At 42.2% G+C, this 24374-nt stretch overlaps 1 protein-coding gene and 1 pseudogene across 2 annotated transcripts in view; one reads left to right on the top strand and one right to left on the bottom strand.

Annotated features, from left to right (window-relative positions):
• FAM186A (family with sequence similarity 186 member A) overlaps positions 1 to 18290 on the bottom strand; it is a gene marked incomplete at both ends in the record, with an annotated part of 51327 nt that extends 33037 nt beyond the window's left edge. The window contains 3 exons of the mRNA XM_081083992.1: positions 14253 to 14423; positions 17298 to 17514; positions 18282 to 18290. Of these exons, the coding sequence (XP_080940118.1) occupies positions 14253 to 14423; positions 17298 to 17514; positions 18282 to 18290 (397 nt within the window). The remainder of the gene's footprint in view (positions 1 to 14252; positions 14424 to 17297; positions 17515 to 18281) is intronic.
• Positions 18291 to 19059: 769 nt separating this feature from the next.
• LOC308512923 (ADP-ribosylation factor 1-like) lies at positions 19060 to 24119 on the top strand (annotated as a pseudogene). Its single transcript has one exon. The product of its transcript is annotated as an ADP-ribosylation factor 1-like (transcript).
• Positions 24120 to 24374: the final 255 nt, after the last annotated feature.

Here is a 24374-nt window from a genome sequence, read left to right as displayed (position 1 = left end):
TAGCATCTGTGTTCATCAGGGATATTGGCTTGTAATTCTCTTTCTTTGTAGTGCCCTTATCTGGTTTTGAAATTAGGATAATGCTGGCCTCATTAAAAGAGCTTGGAAGTGTTTCTTCCTCTTGGATTTTTGAAATAGTTTGAGGAGTATAGGTGTTAGTTCTTCTTTGAATGTTTAGTAAAACTCCCCTGTGAAGCTGTCTGGACCCAGGCTTTTGTTTGCTAGGATTTTTAAAAATTATTATTACTGTTTTTATTTAATCAGTTGTTATTGGCCTATTCAGGTTTTCTGATTCTTTCTGACTCATTTTTGGGAGATTGTATTTTTCTAGGAATTTGTCCATTTCATCCACATTGTACAGTTTGTTGGCATATAGTTGTCCATAGTATTTTCTTACAATCCTTTGTATTTCTGTGGTGTTAGTGGTTAGTTCTCTACTTTTGTTTCTGATTTTGTTCATTTGTGTCCTCTCTCTTTGTTTCTTAATGAGCCTGGCTAACAGTTTATCAATCTTGATTATCCTTTCAAAGAACCAGCTCTTGGTTTCATTGATTTGATTTTTTGCCTTATTTTTTAGTCTATATCATTTATTTATACCCTATTTCTTATTATTTCCTTCATTCTACTTACTATGGGTTTTTCTTGTTGTTCTCTTTCTAGTTCTTTAAGTCGTAGGGTTAAATAGTTTATTGTTAATTTTTCTTGGGATTTTTTTGAGGTAGGCCTATAGTGCTATGAACTTCCCTCTCAGGACTGCTTTTGCTGTGTCCCAGAGATTTTGGATTGTCGTGTGTTCATTTTCATTTCTGTCCAGGAATTTGTTGGTTTCTTTCTCGATCTTGTTGGTAACCCATTCATTATTTAATAACATGCTATTTAACCTCAATGTGTTTGAATGTTCTTTAGTGTTTTTACTGTAGTTGGTTTCTAATTTCATTACACTGTGATCTGAGAAGATGCCTGATATGATTTCAATCTTCTTGAACTTGTAGAAACTGTTTTGTGTACTAACATGTGGTCTATCTTTGAGAATGACCCATGTGCACTTGAGAAGAACATATATTCTGCACCTCTGGGGTGAAATGTTCTATAAAGTTCAATTAAATCCATCTGATTCAGTGTGTCATTTAGAGTCACTGTTTCCTTGTTAATATTTTGTCTGGAATATCTATCCAGTGAAGTCAGTGGAGTGATGAAGTCCCCTACTATGACTATATTGTTGTCGATTTCTCCCTTAAAGTCTTCCAGAAGTTTTTTAAAAAATATATCTGAGTGCTCCTATGTTGGGTGCATATATGTTTAACAGGGTTATATCCTCTTGTTGGATCAATCCCTTTAGTATTATGTAGTGACCTTTGTTATCTCTTGTGATGGCTTTCATTTTGAAGTCTGTTTTGTCAGATATGAATATTGCTACTCCTGTGTTTTTTTTTTTTTTCTTGTCCATTTGCATGGAAAAAAATTTTTTTTAAAATATATTTTATTGATTTTTTACAGAGAGAAAGGGAGAGAGATAGAGAGCCAGAAACATCAATGAGAGAGAAACATCGACCAGCTGCCTCCTGCACATCTCCCACTGGGGATGTGCCCGCAACCCAGGCACATGCCCCCGACCGGAATTGAACCTGGGACCCTTCAGTCCGCAGGCCGATGCTCTATCCACCGAGCCAAACCGGTTTCAGCAGCATGGAAAATTTTTTTCCATCCCTTCACTCTCATCCTGTGTGTGTCATTTGTTCTGAAGTGAGTCTCTTGGAGACAGCACATGGTTGGGTCATGTTTTTGTATTCATTCAGCTACCCTATGTCTTTTGATTGGCACATTTAATCCATGTACATTTACAGTTATTATTGATAGGTACTTATTTGTTGCCATTTTAATTCTGTATGCCTAGGTTTCTCTCTCTATTTCTTTTCATCACAGCAGTCCTTTTAGCATTTCTCATAATGCTAGCTTGGTGATGATGTACTCCTTTAGCCTTTTTTTGTCTGGGAAGCTTTTTATTTGACCGTCTATTTTGAATGATAGCCTTGCTGAATATAGTAATCTTGGTTTCAGATCCTTGCTTTCCATTTCCTTGAGTACTTCATGCCATTCCCTTCTGGCCTGTAGAGAAATCAGGTGTCAGCCTTATGGGAGCTCCTTTTTAGGTAATGGTTTGCTTTTCTCTTGGTACCTTTAAGATTCTCTCTTTGTCTTTAATTTTTGGCATTTTAATTATGATGTATCTGGGTGTGGGCCTGTTTGGGTTCTTCTTGCTTGGGGTTGTCTGTGCTTCCTGAATTTGTGTGACTTTTTTCTTCATTAGGTTAGGGAAGTTTTCTGCCATAATTTCTTCAAACAAGTTCTCTCTCCCTTCTTCCCTTTCTACTTCTTCTGGGACACCTGCCTTTTGAATATTGTTATGTTTATATTTCACACTGTTCCACAACTCTCTTACACTGTCCACCTTTTTTTAATTGTTTTTTTTTTCTTTTTGGTTCTCTGATTGAATGATTTTTTTCAACCCTGTCTTCTAAATCACTGATTCAATCCTCAGCTTCCCCTAATCTTCTGTGTATTCCTTCCAATGTGCTCTTTATTTATGCTATGTCATCCTTTATTTCTGTTTTCATAGTTATTGTATCTTTTCTCATGCTGCTGAGCATCTTTACCATCATTATTCTGAATTCTATATCAGATAAATTTATCTCCATTTCATTTATCTCTTCTGGAGAATTCTCTTGTTCTTTCATTTGGGGATTGTTTCTTTGTCTCCTCATTTTGGTTGCCTGTTTGGGTTTGTGACTATGTATTAGCTAGATCTGCTACACCTCTCAATCTCTAGTTCAGTACAGTGTCATATGCTGTTTCTCCTAATTAGATCATGCAAAGACTCAAAGGCTACAGATGCTGGAAGCCAGTCCATCCTTGCTGCTTGACACAGTCGCTGCAGGGAAGAAACATCTGCACAGCATATTTTTCAAGGGACCTGGCGTATATGGCATACTGTTCTTAATATGTTTGCTCCCCCTTTTTAGTGCTATGTGTTATATCCAGAGCTACCTCCCCGAGAAAGGTTGTTTCCCCAGGTGGGAATGTTTCCCTGGAGTTAGGGATTAACAGGCTAGGGAAAGGAATAAATCAGTAAAACCCCTTAACTAAGTGCCAGGCGGGTAGTTAATCACCTTAACTATGAACGATCATGCTTAAGCTACATAATCCTTACTTAGGCCATAGAATAGGAAAAACTCCTTATAGCAATAGGATAATGACCTTGGAATAGAGACGACAAACTAGCCCTTATAATGGAACACAGAAACTAACCTAGACAAGATTAAAATCAACAGAGCTAGATAGAGATAAGATTTTTATCATAGGTCAGATAAGAAACTATAAACATAAAACAAGGAACTGTAGAAGGTCAAAGGAGGATCCAAAACATATGATGATGTAACTATAGAGGCATGCTTATAGGAACAAATGGTATAAAATACAGCTGTAACAGGACAGTAGAGAGAACCCAAATATGCTGATGATCTAAAAGCTGTCTCTGTGTCCTTCATTCTTCACCAACGCTGTCCACACCTTTGGGAACCCCTGGACCACTGGGTCTGGACCCTGGCATCCAGAGATTGCCTCTGCCTACTGACTGATAGGATTTCGTCTTGAATTGCCCTCAGGCAATTGTCCACATGTATGGTGAGAGTTTTTTTCAACAGAGTGGGGCAACTACCCCTGCCTGGAGGTTAATTGTTATTCTCAGTCTCTTATTGGACCTTAGAAACTCTGCACCATGGCGCAAGGTGTATTCTAATAGGGTGAGTCAACTGTCTTCTCCCCAGGCAAAGCCACCTGTATAAAAAATGTCTGCATGAGAAAGATGACCCCTGCAGCATGAGGGAATGACTCAGCACAGGAAACCAGGGTGTCTGCCTTCTGAACTCTCACCCCAGAGCCCTCAATTCTGGCCTCTGCTTAAGCAGCTCCAGTCCACTCTGCCCTCCCTCTGCTGGAGCACAAGGTGAGTGGCTTCACAGGGAATTTTGTGTGTTGGCCCTTTAAGAGAGTGCCTGAATTTCTAGCCATCTCTCCCTGTCAGACAGCAACCCCACTGCTTTTCAAAGCCAGATGTTATGTGGGTACCCTTCTCACTTCTGGTGCTCTCTGTTGTGGGGGGCTGGGGGGGGGTGTTGGAGGGGGGGACCAGCTTGGGGATTAGACATCAGAGTTCTCAGTGACAGCCCTCCACAGCTGAGATATCTCTCCAGAACTTCAGCTCCTGTCTCTGGGAGCCCAGCCAGCCCTTTCACGCTTCTGCCCATCCTGCCAGTCTCTCTGCCTTCTCCATTTTCCACCCTCGGTTATCAGGGTTCTCTCTAGTGAGTCTTCTGTTGATTATTCAGGAAATTTTTCTGTATTTTAGTTGTAATTCCAGTTTGGTCCTGGGAACATGTCCATGCAGCATCCACTTACTCTGCCACCATATTTAATCTCTGTATTATTTTTTATTTCACTCTGATCTTTATTATTTCTTTCCTTCAACTTCCTCTGGGCTTTTCTTGATGTTGTCTTTCTAATTTCTTTAGTTGCAGGGTTAAACTATTTGAGTTTTTTCTTGTTTCTTGAGGTAGGCCTGTAATGCTATGAACTTCTCTCTCAGGACTGCTTTTGCTGTGTCACACAGGTTTTGAATGTGCATTCATTTTCATTTGTTTTTTAGTTAACTTTTATTTATTCTTTGATCTCATTGGTAACCCACTCATTGTTAAATAACATGTTATTTAGCTTTCATGTGTTTGAGTGTTCCTAACTTTTCTATTATTGTTGATTTCCAGTTTCATGCCATTGTGACCCAAGAACATGTTTGATTTGATTTCAATATTATTGAATTTGTTAAGACTCATTTTGTCCTAACATGGGGTCTATCCTTGAGAATGTTCCATCCACCCTTGAGAAGAATGTATATTCTGCTGCATTGGGTTGAAATGTTCTGTAAATATTAACTAAATCTATCTGAGTTAGTGTGTCATTTAAAGCTGCTGCTTCCCTGTTGATTTTTGGTCTGGAATATCTATCCAGTTATGCCAATGGAGTGTTAAAGTCCCCTCCTATAACTTTATAGTTGTCAATCTCTTAAATTCCTCCAAGAGTTTTTTTATATATTTAGGTGCTCCTATATTGGGTGCATATATGTTACCAGGGTTATATCCTCTTGTTGGATTTTTCCCTTTAGTATTATGTAGTGTCCTTCTTTATCCTTTATGGCCTTTGTTTTAAAGTTTGTTTTGTCATATATAAGTATTGCTACCCTGGCTTTTTTTGTTTGTTTTCATATGCTTGGAATATTTTTCCCATGCCTTCACTTTCATCCTGTGTGAATCTTTTGTTCAATGGTAGGTCTCTTATTGACAGCATAAATATTGGTTATGTTTTCTTATACATTCAACTACCCTATGTCTTTTGATTGGAGCATTTAATCCATTTACATTTATAGTTATTACTGACAGGTACTTACTTATTGCCATTTTTATTCTTTATTCCTATGTTCCTCTCTATGTAATTTCTTCTTGTGGCAGTACCTTCAACATTTCTTGCAATGCTGGTTTGGTGGTAATGAACTCCTTTTGCCCTTGTTTAAGTCTGGGAAGTTCCCTATTTGACCTGAAATTTTTCTCTAAATATATTTTTTTTATTTATTTCAGAGAGGAATGGAGAGGGAGAGAGAGAAACATCAATTATGAAAAAAAAGAGGAAAAAAAAACATCAATGATGAGAGGTAATTATTGATTGGCTGACTCCTGCATGCTCCACACTGGAGACCCAGTCTGCAGCCCAGGCATATGCGAATTGAACTATGACCTCCTGGTTCACAGGTTGATGCTCAGCCACTGAGCCATGCTGGCTTGGCTAACCTGCAATTTTAAATGATAGCTTTGTGAATAGAGTAGTCTTGGTTTCAGATCCTTGCTTTTCATTACTTTGATACTTTATGGGATTCCCTTCTGGCCTGTGGTGTTTCTGTTGAAAAATCAGCTGACAGCCTTATGGGAACTCCTTTGTAGATAACTGTCTCTTGCTGCCTTTAAGATTCTCTCTTTGTCTTTAACCTTTGCCATTTTAATTATGATGTGTCTTGGTGTGGGTCTCTTTGGGTTCATCTTTGGGTTCATCTTCATATCTGTGCTTCCTGAACTTGTGTGACTTTTTCCTTTCCCATGTTAGGGAAGTTTTCTGTCATCATTTCTTCAAACAGGTTCTCTAATTCTTGCTCACTTTCTTCTTCTGGTACCCCTACAAGGCAGATGTCATTACATTTCATGTTGTCCCAAAAGTTCCTTAAAGTATCCTCATGAGCCCAGCAAGTGTTGCTCAGTGGTTGAGCATAGACCTAAGAACTAGGAGGTCATGGTTTGATTCTCTCTCATCTTTGGTGTTTCTATCTCTTTCTCCCTCTCCCTTCCTATCTGAAATCAATAAAAATATATATATTTAAAAAGTTTCCCTAGCCAGTTTGGGTCAGTGGATAGAGTGTCTACCTGTGGGCTAAAGTGTCCCAGGTTCAATTCTGGTTAAGGGCATATACCTTGGTTGCAGGCTCGATGCCCAGTCCTGGTCAGTGTGTGGGAGGCAACCAATTGATGTGTCTCACATTTATGTTTCTCTCTCTTTCTCTCCTACTCTTCCACTCTTTCTAAAAATCAATGGAAAAATATCCTTGGGTAAGAATTAACAAAACAAAACAAAAAGAAGGAGAGAGGGAGAGAATTTTAAAGGCAGCAAGAGAAAAGTTATCTACGAGGGAGTTCCCATAAGGCTGTCACCTGATTTTTGCTGCTCTGATTTTTTCTACCTAGTCTTCTAATTCACTGATTCAGTCTTCTGCTTCATCTAACCTACTGTTTGTTCCTTTCAGTATATTCTTTATTTAAGATATGTTATTCTTCATTTCTGATCAGTTATTTTTCATGGTTTCTATGCATTTTCATGCAGTTGAGCATCCTTATAACCATTACTTTGAATTTGGTTTCTGATAAATTGCTTGCCTCCATTTCATTTAGCTCTTTTTCTGGAGATTCCTCCTGTTCTTTCATTTGGGCCTGTTTCTTTGTTTCCCTATTTTGGCTATCTCTTTGTTTTTGTTTCCATTTATTTAATTGAACTGCTATGACTCCCAGTCTTGATTGGGTGACCTTCTGTAGTAGGTGTTCTGTGGGACCCAGTGATACAGTCTCTTTGATCTCCTGATCTGAGTGCTGTAGGAATGTCCCTTATGTGGGTTATGTGGGTCTTCTTGTTATTTAGTCTTGATTGCTGTTGTCCCATTTGTGGGTGGACTTGACCCTCAGGCAGGCTGACTATGAGACTCAACCCTGATCACATTATACAAATTGTTGTACAGGTGCTGACAGAACAAACAAGCCAAACCAAAAAACAACACAAAATAAAACTAACAAACAAAAATAAAAGAATAAGAAAAGAGACAAAACAGAAAAGGAATAATGAAAGACAAGAGACAAAAAATAGAGAAGAGAAAATATGAAAGAAGGAAAAGAAAACATTAAAATTAAAACACACACACACACATATATATATATATATATATATATATATATATATATAATGTATATATAAATAAAATAAAGACTAGGAAAGAAAATGGAAAATAACGAAAAGGAAAAGAGAAAAAATAAAATAAGAAAAGGTGAGAGCCCTAGCCGGTTTTGCTCGGTGGATAGAGCATGGGCCTGGGGACTGAGGGGGTCCCGGGTACCATTCCTGCCAAAGGCACGTGCCCGGGTTGCGGGCTCGATCTTCAGTAGGGGGCATGCAGGAGGCAGCCAGTCAATGATTCTCTCTCATCATTGGCGTTTCTAGCTCTCCCTCTCCCTTCTCTGAAATCAATAAAGAAATATATATTTTTTAAAAAAGAAAGAAAAGGTGAGGGAGAAATAAGACATATGAAAGGAAAAAGAGAAGAAAAGAGAAATAATGAAATAGAAAAGGAAAGATTAAAAAAGAAAAGTGGTTTTTGCCTCAGCAGCTTTGTGCCTGCTGCAAACACCCTTCAGATATGCTGTCTGTGAAGCTTGTTGGATCCTGCTCTGATGTTGTCTAAAGCTGGCCTTGGTGTGCTGGTCCTGGGCATTCCAGGAGGTCCTCTGGTGCAAGCCACTGTCAGATGCTGTCTCTGCCTGGTCCTTAGCAACCTGTCCAAAGCTTGGCAGGGAAGAGTTCCTAGTAGTACAGTGGATGTGGCACCTGGAGCTCAGTGGTTGGGTCAGTCTCAGGTCTTGCTCTTTGAATGTCCCCAGTGCTCTCCCTTCCCCCATAGAACTGCACTCAGCAGAAGTACATATATGGGACCTGGTAGGAGTGATTCAATCCTTTTCCTGTTGGGGATGGTGCTTGAAATCTGTAGAATGGGGGAAAGGCACTTCCTCTCCTTCCCGGAGCTGTACAAGCTGAACTAACTGGGGAGCTTGGATCTGCTTCCCCTAATGCAGCTGTAGATTCCAGCACATGACCATCTGACTTCCAGACAGAAACCCATTTGGGAGATACAGTCACAAAAACAAAACAAAACAACAACAACAAAAAAGCTTTTTATGGGTCTCTGGTACTCCTGCTCCACCTAATCAAGCAGGAAGGGATCAAAAAAATCAGCCACACTTGCCACTCCAATCGCTCTGTGCTGCCAACCCTTGCAGGGCTAAGCCAAAATTCCCAGCTCTGCCAGGCTTGCACACGGGCCAAATGTCCAACTCCCCTTTGGCCAACTCCCCCCTCGCCATCAAATCAAGCAGGACAGGCCCAGTTTTCCAGCCTTTTACTTCAGAACACAGCAAGATGGGGCAGACAGATCAGATCAGCAGGTATCAGGAGGGGCGCCACCCATGCACTCAGGTGGGCAAGACTGATTCTCTTGCCCAAACCACACAGTCTAGTCCAGCCGTGGGCAAACTACGGCCCGCGGGCTGGATCCGGCCCATTTGAAATGAATAAAACTAAAAAAATATATATATATATCGTACCCTTTTATGTAATGATGTTTACTTTGAATTTATATTAGTTCACACAAACACTCCATCCATGCTTTTGTTCCGGCCCTCTGGTCCAGTTTAAGAACCCATTGTGGCCCTCGAGTCAGAAAGTTTGCCCACCCCTGATCTAGTCTCTGACCTACTCTCTGCCCAAAGTTCCTACAGAGAATAGAGGGCTCCTCCAAGTTTCTGCTGAGTATACCAAGCAGATCCCTCCGCCAGCCAAGCACTGTTGCATGGCCCCTCCAACAGTCACAGACCAAAGAAACTTCCCAGGCTGGTATTGAAACAATATGATTGGAAAACCAAGATGGCGGCATAGGTAAACACCGGAGATTGCTGCTTAGCACAACCATTTCAAGAATACAACTAAAAGACGGAACAGACATCATCCAGAACCACAGGAAGGCTGGCTGAGTGGAAATTCTACAACTAGAAGGAAAGAGAAAAGCATACCAAGACTCAGAGGAGGTGTGGTGCGCAAGTAAAGTACAGAGGTACGGAGGCGCACGTGGAGACGGCTGGCAGCTGAGGACACCGTCATCTTTTTCAATCAGGAGGGAGTCTCAAGCTCTGGGCTCCAGTTCTGGGTGAGTCTCTGGGGACCCAGACTCATACCGGAGAAACTGGACTGTCTGGCATCGGTTGGAACTCGAGGGCAGCTTTCTCTCAGAGGTGCTTGCAACGATTGCTGAGACACTGAGAAGCAGGGCCTCTGAGGGCAGCCATAGCTGCTGGATCCACCCTGTTGATCCCCTGGGACCCCCGCCCCACCCAAGCTGTGTGCGCCGGCTTTTGCATATGAAAGGCCTGGCCCTTTGCAATCTGAAAATCACCTAACAAACTTGCACCTGGCCCAAGGCCTCAGGGCAACTTGCATTGCTTCACAGCTGAGCTCGTGCTGGGTAGCCTCAGGCTGAGGCTAGATTAGCACCTCCTTAGAGATCCAGGAGCCAGTGTGCCCAGTGGTCAGAATGGGACCATCCAGATTGCAGCTCTTCGAATCCATACAGGACACACTCAGAGGGCAGACTCAATGAGCACCAAAGCCCCTCTGAAGCAAGTCTTGCCGCAGAGTGGTGTTTCCAGCACAAAGTTCTCCCACTGCAGACACAGCTAATTCTCACAGCCAATTGGCCTTGAGGTCAATTCCTCCCAGTGATACCTACAACAATCAAGGCTTAACTACAACAAGACTGTACACAAAGCCCACAAGGGGGTGCACCAAGAGTGTCCACCTCAGGTAATTGGGGAGGGTGAGCCACTGGGCCCTATAGGACACCTAGCACACAAAGCCACTCTATCAACACAGGGAAGCATAAAAAATGCTGAGACAAAGAAACAGGACACAAATGACAGAAATGGAGGAAAGCAAACTACTGGATATAGAGTTCAAAACCACACTTTTAAGGTTTTTCAAGAACTTTCTAGAAACCGCCGATACATTTAGTAAGACCCTCAAAAAGTCTGGTGAGACCGCCGATAAATGTAGTGAGACCCTCAAGAAATCTAGTGAGACCCTCGAGGTTATGAAAAAGGACCAACTAGAAATTAAGCATACACTGACTGAAATAGAGGATATTATGCAGAGTTCCAACAGCAGACTAGAGGATCGCAAGAATCAAGTCAAAGATTTGAAATACAAAGAAGCAAAAAAACACCCAACCGGAAAAGCAAAATGAAAAAAGAATCCAAAAATATGAAGATAGTGTAAGGAGTCTCTGGGACAGCTTCAAGCGTACCAACATCAGAATTATAGGGGTGCCAGAAGAAGAGAGCGAGCAAGATATTGAAAACCTATTTGAAGAAATAATGACAGAAAACTTCCCCCACCTGGTGAAAGAAATAGACTTACTAGTCCAGGAAGCGCAGAGAACCCCAAACAAAAGGAATCCAAAGAGGACCACACCAAGACACATCATAATTAAAATGCCAAGAGCAAAAGACAAAGAATCTTAAAAGCAGCAAGAGAAAGACAGTCAGTTACCTACAAGGGAGTACCCATACGACTGTCAGCTGATTTCTCAACAGAAACTATGCAGGCCAGAAGGGAGTGGCAAGAAATATTCAAAGTGATGAATGCCAAGAACCTACAACCAAGATTACTTTATCCAGCAAAGCTATCATTCAGAATTGAAGGTCAGATAAAGAGCTTCACAGATAAGGGAAAGCTAAAGGAGTTCATCACCACCAAACCAGTATTATATGAAATTCTGAAAGGTATCCTTTAAGAAGAGGAAGAGGAAGAAAAAGGTAAAGATACAAATTATGAACAACAAATACACATCTATCAACAAGTGAATCTAAAAATCAAGTGAATAAATAACCTGATGAACAGAATGAACTGGTGATTATAATAGAATCAGGGGCATAGAAAGGGAGTTGATGACTATTCTTGGGGGGAAAGGGGTGTGGGGGATGCGGGAAGAGACTGGACAAATATCGTGCACCTGTGGATGAGGAGAGTGGGGGGGCGGCGTGGTTGAGGGCCGAGGGTGGGGTGGGAACCAGGTGGAGGGGAGCTATGTGGGGAAAAAAGAGGAACAACTGTAATAATCTGAACAATAAAGATTTAATTAAAAAGAAAAAAGAAAGAATATGATTGCTTTTTACCTGGGATGGTGTGGTCCAAGTCTCCCAGGTGGACCTAATTCCCACTAATTACCACCACCTGATGCTTCGCCAGCTCCCCTTCCTGTCTCTGTTGCTCTGGATTGGGGATCCCTGCGTGGGGCTGAGACTCCATGCTCCCATTGATAGGGGGCTCCGCTGCCACAATATCCCTCTGTCCTCCCAGCCACTGTGCCTGCACAAGGGGGTTCACACTTTCTGTCTCCTGTCTTCCTCTGTGCTACTGTTTACTAGTATAGTTTCAGATCAGCTATACTTCAACTGGTTTTTCTAGTTGATTGCTCTGCAGTTTAGCTGCAAGTCTAATCCCGGGCTGGGAGCAAATGAATGGAGCTTCCAGCTTCTCTGCAGCCATCTTGGAATTCCCTTCAAGTTCATAATACAACACTAAAACTATGATAAAACTTCTATTAAAGAAAAAATAAGTTAATTGGACTTTATAAAAATTAAACACTTGTGGGTTTCAAAGATACCATTAAGAAAATGAAAAGAGCCCGAATGGGTTTGGCTCAGTGGATAGAGCGTTGGGCTGCAGACCAAAGGGTCCCAATTGGATTCTGGTCAAAGACAGGTATCTTGGCTGCAGGCTCCTCCCCAGCCCAGGCCCTGGTCAGGACATGTGCAGGAGGCAACCAATTGGTGTGTTTCTCTCACATCAATGTTTCTCTCTGTCTTCGTCTATCTCTTCCACTCTCTGTGAAAATCAATACAAAAATATCCTCAAAAAAAAAATATCCTCAGCTGAGGATTTAAAAAAATTAAAATAAATAAGTCAATTTAAAGAGGATATGGAAATACAAGCCACAAACTGGGAGAAAATATTTGTAAATTACTTTATCCAGAGTATATAAAGAATTCTTTAAAAAATAGAATGCTTCACAAATATTCACGTCATACTGCACAGAGGCCATGCTAATCTTCTCTGTGTTATTCCAATTTTAGTAAGTATATGTCTTGCCAAAGCGAGCACTATAAAGAACCCTTAAAACTCAATAATAGAAATGAGTATTTATTTTTTAAAATATATTTTATTGATTTTCTACAGAGAGGAAGGGAGGATAGAGAGTTAGAAACATCGATGAGAGAGAAACATCAATCAGCTGCCTCCTGCATACCCTCTACTGGGGATGTATGTGCCTGCAACCAAGGTACATGCTCTTGACCAGAATCGAACCTGGGACTCTTCAGTCCACAGACTGACACTCTATCCACTGAGCCAAACCGGTTATGGCTAGAAATGAGTATTTAAATAGATACTTCACCAGAGAAGATATGGTCATGGCTAATAAGCACATGAAAGGGTGCTGAACATAATTAGTCATTAGGAAAATGCAAATTAAAATCACAATGAGACATTATTTTACATCTATTAGATATGTTATAATAAAAAAGACAGACACTAACAAGTGTTGTTGAGGATGTTGAGAAACTGGAACCTAAATACAGTGCTGATGGGAATGTAAAATTCTACTATCACTTCGGAAATCAATTAACAATTTCTTAAAAAGTTAAACATAAGTTTACCCACAATAAATAAATTACCTATCAATTTTATTCCTACGTATCTATTCAAAAGAAATGAAAACATATGTCTACAAAAAAACTTATGTATGTGTGTTCATAGCAGCATTATTCATAAGAGCCAAAAATTGGAAACAATCTAAATGTCCATGAAATGGTGAATGGGTAAACAAAGTGTGGTATATGCAAACAGTAGTATGCAATTGGCGATAGGAAGGAAGAAACGACTGATACATCCTATAACATGACTGAACCTCAAAAGTATTATGTAAAATGAAAAAAAAAACACAGACATAAAAGACCACATAAAATATAATTCCATTTTATGAAATATTCAGAAAAGGCAAAAGCAATTGAGACAGAAAACAGATTATTGATTGTCTAGGGCTGGTGTTGGAAATTAATATTGACTGCAATGGGTATGAGGAATCTTTCTGGGATGATGAAAATGTTCTAAAATTGGATTGTGGGGTCCAACTGACGTGGCTCAGTGGTTGAGCATCTACCTATAAAGCAAGAATTCATGGTTTGATTTCTCAGTTGGGGCACATACCCAGATTGTGGGCATGGTCCCCAGTGTGGGGCATACAGGAGGCAGCTGATGAGGATTCTCTCTCATCATTGATGTTTCTATCTCTCTTTCCCTCTCCTTTCCTCTCTGAAATCAATAAAAATATATGTTAAAAAATAAAATTGGATTGTGGTGATGGTTGCACAAGTCTAAATTTACTAAAAGTCATTGATTTGTACACTTTAAATGGGTGAATTAAAAAAGAATCCTCACCTAAGGATATGTTTTTATTGCTTTTATAGTGAGAGGAAGGGAGAGGAACATTGATGTGAGAGAGAAACATTTATTTATTGCCTCCCATATGTGCCCTGGGATTGATTCCACAACCTAGGTATGTACCCTGACCAGGAATCAATTTGGCAACCTTTTGAAGTATGGGATGACATTCCAAGTTAGCCACCTGGCCAGGGCAAATGGGTGAATATTATGGTATCTATATTATACCTCAATAAAGTTGAATTTTAGAAAAAGTAAAAACCATTTCCAATATATTAAACCATCCTTACCTTTTTTTTCCTCTTGTTTCTTCTTGTCTTCAAGCAAAGAGGTACTAATTACACTCAACCTCTTGACATTGCCCTCGATAGCTTTGAACGTTTTTGGTAAAACCTCCATTTGTGCTATGCAGTGGTGGTGTTCATCAATATCAACTTCAGTCATATCAGACAAAATGGCATCTTGAAGAGAGTAAGAAAATTACTTTTGTTCAGAAAAATAAATAATTGTAACCATATGGGCTTATAATATTGACTATTCAATGTTGTAGTATTTTGGAATAAAGGTATCTCATACTTATTGCTATTCTGAGACCTTTTTCTTATGAGGAAATGAAAAAGGAAGAGACTTAGAATAGAGGCTTGATCCGTAGCCAGTTTGGCTCAGTGGATGGAGCGTCGGCCTTCAGACTGAAAGGTCCTGGGTTCAATTCCGGTCAAGGGCATGTACCTTGGTTGGGGGCACTTCCCCAGTGGGAGGTGTGCAAGAGGCAGCTCATCGATGTTTCTCTCTCATCCATGTTTCTAACTCACTATCCCTCTCCCTTCCTCTTTGTAAAAAAAATCAATAGAAAATATATTTTTTTAAAAAAGAATAGAGGCTTGAACAGTAAGTCTTGGACATAAAAATAAGAATTATGTTAAAAGTTATCTATTTGGTTTAAACTCCAGAGAAGTAGGTATCTAAAATGTGGACATGTGTTTTAATATTGGGGATCTAAGCCCCAATTAAATCCTTTGGCAAGTGAATCTACTCTTTTATAAGCCCTGTTACATGAGATTTCTTGCAACCAAATTAAAATCCTCTTTTTTGTATTTATAGTTTATTCATTCTTTCATTCAATCAATGTGTCCTCTGTCAAGTTATCTTCTAGATTTTACGGATAAAACATTGAATAAAACCAATTCCCTGACTTATAGTACTTATATTATAGTGAATGGAGACAGACAAAAAATAAATAAAAACATTAATTATATAGTATGTCAGATGGTAAGAAATGGTATAGACAAAAATAAAGAAGAGTAAAGAGAAATGGACATGGGATAGAGAATGGGGATGGTCAGAGAACACCTAATTTTATTTCATTTTCCATTTTCAAAGATGTTTAATAGCAGCATTATTTTCTATTAAAGTAAAGCAAAGTTCAAATGCCCAAAAATAACTATGTTTAACACAGTATCTACACATATAAAAAGCCAGTGACCATAATGCTGGAATGACCAGTTGCTATGATGCCCACTCGGCCAGCGAACCCAGCCCGATTGGGGGTGTGGCCAGCCTGCAAACCCCTGGTGGCCCCCCAGCAGGGAACCCCACCCTGATCGGAGACCCCCATCAGGGCAGGCCAGCTGGCTGTCACCTGTGCACCAGGCCTCTAACCTATATAATAAACGAGTAATATGCAAATTGACCCTAACGGGAGAACGACCAAAAAAACCGCTGGACCAGTCACTATGAGGCACACTGACCACCTCTTGGTCCCTTTCCCCGCAGGCAGGCTCCAATCACCTGATGGCCACCCGCAGTGGGGGTGGGGCTGGTGAGCGGGTGGGAACAGCTGACCTCTCAGTCCCTTCCCCCAGCTGTCAGGCACCAATCATCCGATGGCGAACGGGGAACCTGGGGTGGGGGGATGGGGCTGGCTGCGGGCAGCTGGGGAAGATGGCCCCAATCGCAGGCCACGCCGAGGGACCATACCTGCACATGAATTTCATGCGCCGGGCCTCTAGTATATATGAATACAGATCAAGGCTGCTGAGTAAACTCTGGACTTAAATAAAGGTTTTATAGGTATAATTCATTATAATTTATTTTATGAATAAGAAAAAAGTCACTGTAAGAAAGAGATAGCAAAAATTAATTTTTAAAAAATATTTTTATTGATTTCAGAGATGGAGGGAGAGGGAGAGAGACCGAAACATCAAAGATGAGAGAGAATTATTGATCTGCTGCCTCCTGCAGGCCCCCTACTGGGGATCTAGTCCACAACCCGTGAATGTGCCCTTGACCAGAATCGAACCTGGGACATTTTAGTCTGCAGGCATATGCTCTTCCACTGAGCCAAACCAAATTAAATAGTATTAGAAAATAATTCTCTTTAATTTGGGTGCCCCCACCACCACACTCCCTGCCAACTGAGCTGACTTCCCATCATTGGACCAAAATGATGACTCTCTGCCAGGCAATTACAGCATGTCAAACCATTAGCCCCTGCTTCAGAGGAAAGAGAACACCTCATTTTAAAGTAAGATATAAGCAGAGAATGAGCCATGTGTCTACCTAGTAAAAAATGTCTAGGCAAGGGAATAGGAAGCATAAAGACACTGGGTAGGAGCATACTGGCATGCCTGAAGCAAAACAAGGAGGCCAGAATTATTGGCACTAAGTGAGCAAGCCATATTTTTATTACTTTACTAGTGTCCCAGTGCATGGATTCGTGCATATTGAAAGGAAATTAATTAGTCCCTCTGATGCAGGGACTAATGCAGGCAGTTCTGAGTGGTGGCCAGTGAGGCAGGACTGGGTGAGACTGGCCAGACATGTCCTGGGGCCAACCTCCCACGGTCCCTCCCTGGCCAGCCGCGCCTGGCCCAGTGCTGCAGCTCAAAGGGCATCTGTGGAATGAGCAGGGTCCCTCCAGCAGGTGGGGTCCCTTGGCCTGGCATGGGGGATTGGGTCGAAACTGGCTCTCTGACATCCCCTGAGGGGATCCAGAGTGGGAGAGGAGTCATGAGGAATCGGGCTCCCTCCTCTCTAGTTCCGGGGTGCATCACTTGAGAACTGCCACTGCCAAGTGAGCGCAGCTCAGCAGCTCCTGCATTGAGCATATGCCCCCTGGTGGTCAGTGTGCATCATAGCTTCTGACCAGTCGGACGGTTGGGAGGTCGGACAGTTGCTTAGCCTTTTATATATATAGTTTCTTACTGAAATAGAGGACAACTCCTTAATACTTTCTTCTTTAGTCTACTAGTCCTTCAAAATTTACTTATAGATCCTGCTCTCTAGCTTTTTCATCAACTTTATGGTTTTCCTTCAAGCCACTTTTGAAAACTTACTCCATTCTTTCAACCAGGCCAGGATGTGGATAAGAATCTTTTCTTTAATGTCTGCAGAATTAGCACAAAAAGATACTTTCTCCAGCACCTTTGTTCTCTGTTTCTTATATTCTGAAAGAGACATTGTCTTTCCAGTCTCCACAAACTCATCAAAAGTGTAGCGATGAATTACCCCCTGCACACTTTTCTTTATGTCACTCAGGTGAATATTAATGTCCTATAAGAATAAGAAAGGGGAATATATTAATAAATTTTCAGTTTGACAATAAACTTTGCCACCTTTCTTCCCAGAATTTCAGTGACAGTGATTATAAAGCTGTTGAATCAGAAACCAAGATGGCGGCATAAGTAAACACCAGAGATTGCTGCCTCGCACAACCACTTCAAAAATACAACTAAAAGATGGAAAGGACATCACCCAGAACCACAGGAAGGCTGGCTGAGTGGAAATTCTACAACTAGAAGGAAAGAGAAAAGCATACCGAGACTCAGAGGGGGCGCAGTGCGGAAGTAAAATACAAAGGTGCGGAGGTGCATGCGGAGAGGGCTGGCGGCTGAGGACACTGTTGTCTTTCTCAATCGGGAGGGAGTCTCAAGCTCTGAGCTCCAGTTCCGGGCAAGTCTCTGGGGACCCAGACTCATACGGGAGAAACAGGACTGTCTGGCATCAGTCGGAACTCGAGGGCAGCTTTCTCTCGGAGGTGCTCACAGCAATTGCAATTGCCGGGAGCGGGGCCTCTGAGGGCAGGACTGAGAGCAGCCATAACTGCTCGCTCCACCTGCCCTGTTGATCCCCTGGGACCATGCCCCACTCAAGCCATGCACGGAGACTTTTGCATATGAAAGGCCCGGCCCTTTGCAATCTGAAAATTACTTAACAAACTGCAGCTGGCCTAAGGCCCCAAGGCAACTTGCATTGCTTCACAGCTGGCTTCCGCTGGGTAGCCTCAGGCAGAGGCTAGATTAGCACCTCCTTAGAGATACAGGAGCCATGTCCCCGGTGGTCAGAGTGGGACCATCCAGATTGCAGCTCCTCGGATCCATAAAGGACACACTCAGGGGGCAGACTCAGTGAGCATCAAAGCTCCACTGAAGCAAGTCTTGTCCCGGAGGGGTGTCTCTAGCACAGAAGTTCTCCCACTGCAGACACAGCTGATTCTCACAGCCAATTGGCCTTGAGGTCAATCCCCCCCAGTGATACCTACAACAATCAAGGCTTAACTACAGCAAAACTGTACACAAAGCCCACAAGGTGGTACACCAAGAGTGTCTACCTCAGGTAATTGGGGAGGCTGAGCCACTGGGCCCTATAGGACACTTAGTACAGAAAGCCACTCTATCGACACAGCAAAGCATAAAAAATGCTGAGACAAAGAAACAGGACACAAATGACAGAAATGGAGGAAAGGAAACTACTGGATATAGAGTTCAAAACCACACTTTTAAGGTTTTTCAAGAATTTTTTTGAAACCGCCGATAAACTTAATGAGACCCTCAAGAAATCTAGTGAGACCCTCGAGGTTGTGATAAAGGACCAACTAGAAATTAAGCATACACTGACTGAAATAAAGAATATTATACAGACTCCCAACAACAGACCAGAGGATCGCAAGAATCAAGTCAAAGATTTGAAATACGAAGAAGCAAAAAACACCCAACCGGAAAAGCAAAGTGAAAAAAGAATCTAAAAATACGAAGATAGGTGGGAGCGAAACCAACACCTGGCTGGGAGTAGCAGCAGCACCGCGGCTGCTGAGGGTTTCTCTGGCCAGTGTCTCTCCCTCCAGTCTACAGCATGGGGAATATCTTTGAGAACCTCTTCAAGGGCCTTTTTGGCAAAAAAGAAATGCGCATTCTCATGGTGGGCCTGGATGCTGCGGGGAAGACCACCATCCTGTACAAACTGAAGCTGGGTGAGATCGTGACCACCATCCCCACCATAGGTTTCAACGTGGAGACTGTGGAGTATAAGAACATCAGCTTCACTGTGTGGGATGTGGGTGGCCAGGACAAGATCTGGCCTCTGTGGCGCCACTACTTCCAGAACACACAAGGTCTCATCTTTGTGGTTGACAACAATGACCGAGAGCGTGTGAATGAGGCTTGAGAGGAGCTTATGTGGATGCTGGCGGAGGATGAGCTCAGGGATGCTGTCCTGCTCGTGTTCGCAAACAAGCAGGACCTCCCCAATGCCATGAACGCAGCTGAGATCACGGACAAGCTGGGCCTCCACTCTCTATGCCACAGGAACTGGTACATTCAGGCTACCTGTGCCACCAGTGGGGATGGGCTCTATGAGGGACTGGACTGGCTGTCCAATCAGCTCCGGAACCAGAAGTGAACCGAACTCCTCTCTTCCCCCTCACTCCCTCCTTCACCCTTGCTTTCCTCTCATGTGGCAGATGTATCCCTGTGGTGTGAGTGCCAGAAGCTGTCTCCATGGTCGGTCCCAGTGTGCTTCATCATGCTGTACATGTGCAGACGCAGCCTGCAACCGGGTTTTTATTTAATGTAAATAGTTCTTGTTTCCAATGAGGCAGTTTCTGGTACTCCTATGCAATATTACTCAGCTTTTTTTATTGTAAAAAAAAAAATCAATCCACTGTTTAGTACTGAGAAGGGATTTTGGGCACCCAGGGCAGGGCCTCTAGGAGTTGCTATGAGATCACCTCAGCACTCCTCCTCTGGGCTTTAAATCTGTGTTGAGATCCATTTTGGTGGTTGGTTTTTAACCCAAACTCAGTACATTTTTTATAATATAAATACAAGGTAAGGAGACACTTGAACACAGAGAAGGGAGAAATGTGCCTAGTGTAGGCTCTGCAGTAACGGCTTGAATCCAGTCTGCCTGTGGTCTGTCTCCCATCTGGAGCGTGCAGTGGGCAGAACTAGCCACAATACATTCTGCATGGTCACTGACGGTCCCTGATTGGCTTTGTCTCGCTGGGTCATCTGCATCCCATAGCATTTGTGCTTGTACCTGTGCTTACACCACTGCCTATGGGGGTGGGCTGGGGGCTGCAGCCACCACTCAGGCCCCTTGGAGGGACCCCTGCCTTCCCTTCGGTCAGTGTGGGTCAGCTTACGTGCTTTGGTGGGACCACTCTGGCCAGAACGGGAGATCCCCATGGTCCCTACACACACTCACTTGCTCCAGGTTGTCTGGATCTCACCAGTAAAAATGCAGACAGGTGACCGGTCATCTTAGAGCCTAACTCCTCAGAGCCCCCATCCACATGTGATTTCACTCCCTCAGCCTGCAAGGGTCAGATTGACATCAAAAACAACAACCTCTACTTTTTTCTTTTGTATTTTGATAAACACTGAAGAAATTAGAGCTGTTAAAATTTATCTTGGGGAAAACCTCAGAACTGGTTTATCTGGTGTCGTGGAACCTCTTACTGCTTTCAATACACGATCAGTAATCAAAAAAAAAAAAAACGAAGATAGTGTAAGGAGCCTCTGGGACAGCTTCAAGCGTACCAACATCCAAATTATAGGGGTGCCAGAAGAAGAGAGAGAGCAAGATATTGAAAACCTATTTGAAGAAATAATGACACAAAACTTCCCCCACCTGGTGAAAGAAATAGACTTACAAGTCCAGGAAGTGCAGAGAACCCCAAACAAAAGGAATCCAAAGAGGACCACACCAAGACACATCATAATTAAAATGCCAAGAGCAAAAGACAAAGAATCTTAAAAGCAGCAAGAGAAAGACAGTCAGTTACCTACAAGGGAGTACCCATACGACTGTCAGCTGATTTCTCAACAGAAACTATGCAGGCCAGAAGGGAGTGGCAAGAAATATTCAAAGTGATGAATGCCAAGAACCTACAACCAAGATTACTTTATCCAGCAAAGCTATCATTCAGAATTGAAGGTCAGATAAAGAGCTTCACAGATAAGAAAAAGCTAAAGGAGTTCATCACCACCAAACCAGTATTATATGAAATGCTGCAAAGTATCCTTTAAGAAGAGGAAGAAGAAGAAAAAGGTAAAGATACAAATTATGAACAACAAATACACATCTATCAACAAGTGAATCTAAAAATCAAGTGAATAAATAATCTGATGAGCAGAATAAACTGGTGATTATAATAGAATCAGGGGCATAGAAAGGGAGTGGACTGACTATTCTTGGGGGGAAAAGGAGTGTGGGAGATGCGGGAAGAGACTGGATAAAAATCGTGCACCTATGAATGAGAACGGGGGGGCGGTAAGGGAGCAGGGTATGAGGGGAACCGGGTGGAGGGGAGCTATAGGGGGAAAAAAGAGGAACAACTGTAATAATCTGAACAATAGAGATTCAATTTAAAAAAATTAAATAAGTAAATAAAGCTGTTGAATCAAAGTCCTACTAATTCTAGCTTTACTGTGGATCTCAAATTTTCCTTCTTAAATTTTTTTTTCTGCCTTCATCATGCTAACATTGCTATGATATAATTAAAAAAGAATACTGGGTTTGAAACCATTATCTGGGGCGATCCAAAACAGATGCAAAGTAAGTGGCAGGTACACACACCTCCTCCTGGCACCATACCGGATTTACAGTTAAATTATAAAGCAATCAACCGGAATGACCAACTGAAGGACCATTGAATAGGAGTATTACATCCAAGAATATATAAAAGAAGCTACATAGAGACTGGTAAGAAGGGCAGATACATGGAGAGGGCTGGCCCCAGCACCCAGGTACATGGCTAAGAAGCCAGAGGATATGTCAGCTGTAAAAGTCCCTCCTAAGAAGTGTGGGGTCTCAACCCCATGCCAGGAACCCCAAACCAGAGCAGCAGGGCCAGGAAGAGGAGTCTGCATAGCATTGGCAGCAAAGATGAACAGGGACTCTGTCAGCTGGAAAGAGGAGGGAGTCCACTAGCATCCTAGGTGCTCTTCTAAGGGGCCACCCCACAGGAGCTCACTCTTGGAGACTTACCCATGGCTCTGTTAGAGGGGAGGTGACTCAGAGCATGCAGAGGGATACAAAGAGGATCTGGGTGGTGTGGCTCTGGGAGAGCTCTGGCAAGTCGGCTACTGAGGTTCTGGTCCTGAGTCAACATACCACACTGCTCCATCTCTCAGGGTCAGGCATTTCTGTTCTTACAGCACCAGTTGGGGAGGGCATTAACGTGGCATTCCAAATACTAGTGACAGCACCCTACCAAGCTCGAGTCTGGCAGAAAAGACTATTGGCAGACACAGAGGAAACAGTGAATAGTATGGTAGCTCCAGACAGGTAACCCAAGGCCAATTATTCACAACATTTGACATTGACCCGCACCAGAGCCCAGGCCAAGGAGGCCCCAAACCAACATAACCACTGGTAGGCTTCAAACCACACAATAGCTTGGCCCACACAAATGGCATTGCCAAAGGGGGACTTCAGCAAACACCATACCCTGCTAGAAACAGCTCTGCTTCAGAGGCAGTTCCTGAATAGCAACTCATACACAGTGAATGAGGTCTATCCTTATAATCAGCCAGCTTGAGAATTAGCTCTACTCATGAATGTGCCAACAGCATTTAAGACTCAACTACAATAGGAGAGAGCACATAACCCACACAAGAATTATTTCTTGAGCACCTAGTTCAGGTAATCTAGAAGATTCTGCCCCTGAGACCCATAAGGCACCTACATCAGAAAGCCCTCATAACAAGCTTGGGAATCATAGAAGATCTACCTAATACAGAGACAAGCACAATAAAAGGAGACAAAATGGGGAGACAAAGAAATATGCCCCAAATAAAAAAATAAGAGAAATCCCCAGAAAAATAATAAAACAAAGTGGAAGCCATCAAAATACCAGGTGCGGAGTTTAAAACTATGGTTATAAGGATGTTCAAGAACCTGAGGGCTCTCCCAGCGATAGCTTCTGACAAACAGTTCAACCTTTGACTCCACACAGATAAAAACACCTGTAAGCAATGCTTTGTCCAGTAGTTCTATGTGCTGATTTCTCAAATCTGTAATAATCCATCAGGCTACCTGAAAATAAATAATGCTTGCTTCACCTTGTTTATAGTTCTGTGCTGTATGTATAAATTGTGTAGATGTATTTCTATGAAGTAAATCGTTAGTTCTCCATGAAAAAAAAAGAAGAAGAAGAACCTGAGAGGATGAATGAATGATCTCAGTGAGAGCTTAAACAAAGAGATAATAAGCATTAAAAAGGACATAGAAAAAAAAGAAGAAAAAAAAGAAACCATAAAAAAGAACCAATCAGGAATGAAAAATACACTATCTGAAATGAAAAATACACTAGAAGGAATCAACAGCAGGTTAGATGAAGCAGAGGATTGAATCAGCACTTCAGAGGACAAGATAATCCTAAGCACCCAAGCAGAGCATCAAAAAGAAACGAGAATTTTTTAAAATGAGGAAAGTTTGCCATGGCCAGTGTTGCTGAGTGGTTAGAGCATAGGCCCCTGCACCAAAGGGTTTTAGGTTCTATTCCTAGTCAAGGGCACATACCTGGGTTGTAGCTTTACTCCCGCCCCTGGTCAGGTCATGTATGGGAGGCAACCAGTAGATGTATCTCTCTCACATCAATGTTTCTCTCTCTTTCTTTCTCTATTTCTTTCTCTCCACCTCCTTCTCTCCCTTCCACTATCTCTGAAAAGCAAAGGAGGAAAAAACCCTCAGGAAAGAAAAAAAATTAAAAATTAGGAAAGTTTAAGAGACTTCTGGTATAACATCAGGCATAACAACATCCACATCATAGGGATACCAGAAGGAGAAGAGGGTGAGCAAGGGATAGAGAACCTGTTTGAAAAAATAATGACTAAAAACTAACCTGGTGAAGGAAAAAGTTACACATATTCAGGAAGTCCCAACCAAGATGAACCCAGGCCTGGTCATGTGCCTCAGATGGTTGGAGCATTGTTCCTTACACCAAAAGATTGTGGATTTAATTCCTGGTCAGGGCACATACCTAGGTTGCAGGTTCAATCCCCAGTCAGGGCACACACAGGAGGCAACCAATCAATATTTCTCTCTCACATTGATCTATCTCCCCCCCCCCTTCATCTCTCTCTCTCTAAAACCAATAAAAACAACTTCTCAGGTGAGAAATCAAAAAA

The sequence above is a fragment of the Myotis nattereri genome (genome assembly GCF_964212035.1).
Source record: "Myotis nattereri genome assembly, chromosome: 2".
NCBI classification, from domain to species: domain Eukaryota; kingdom Metazoa; phylum Chordata; class Mammalia; order Chiroptera; family Vespertilionidae; genus Myotis; species Myotis nattereri.
This window is presented reverse-complemented; position numbering and strand designations above follow the sequence as displayed.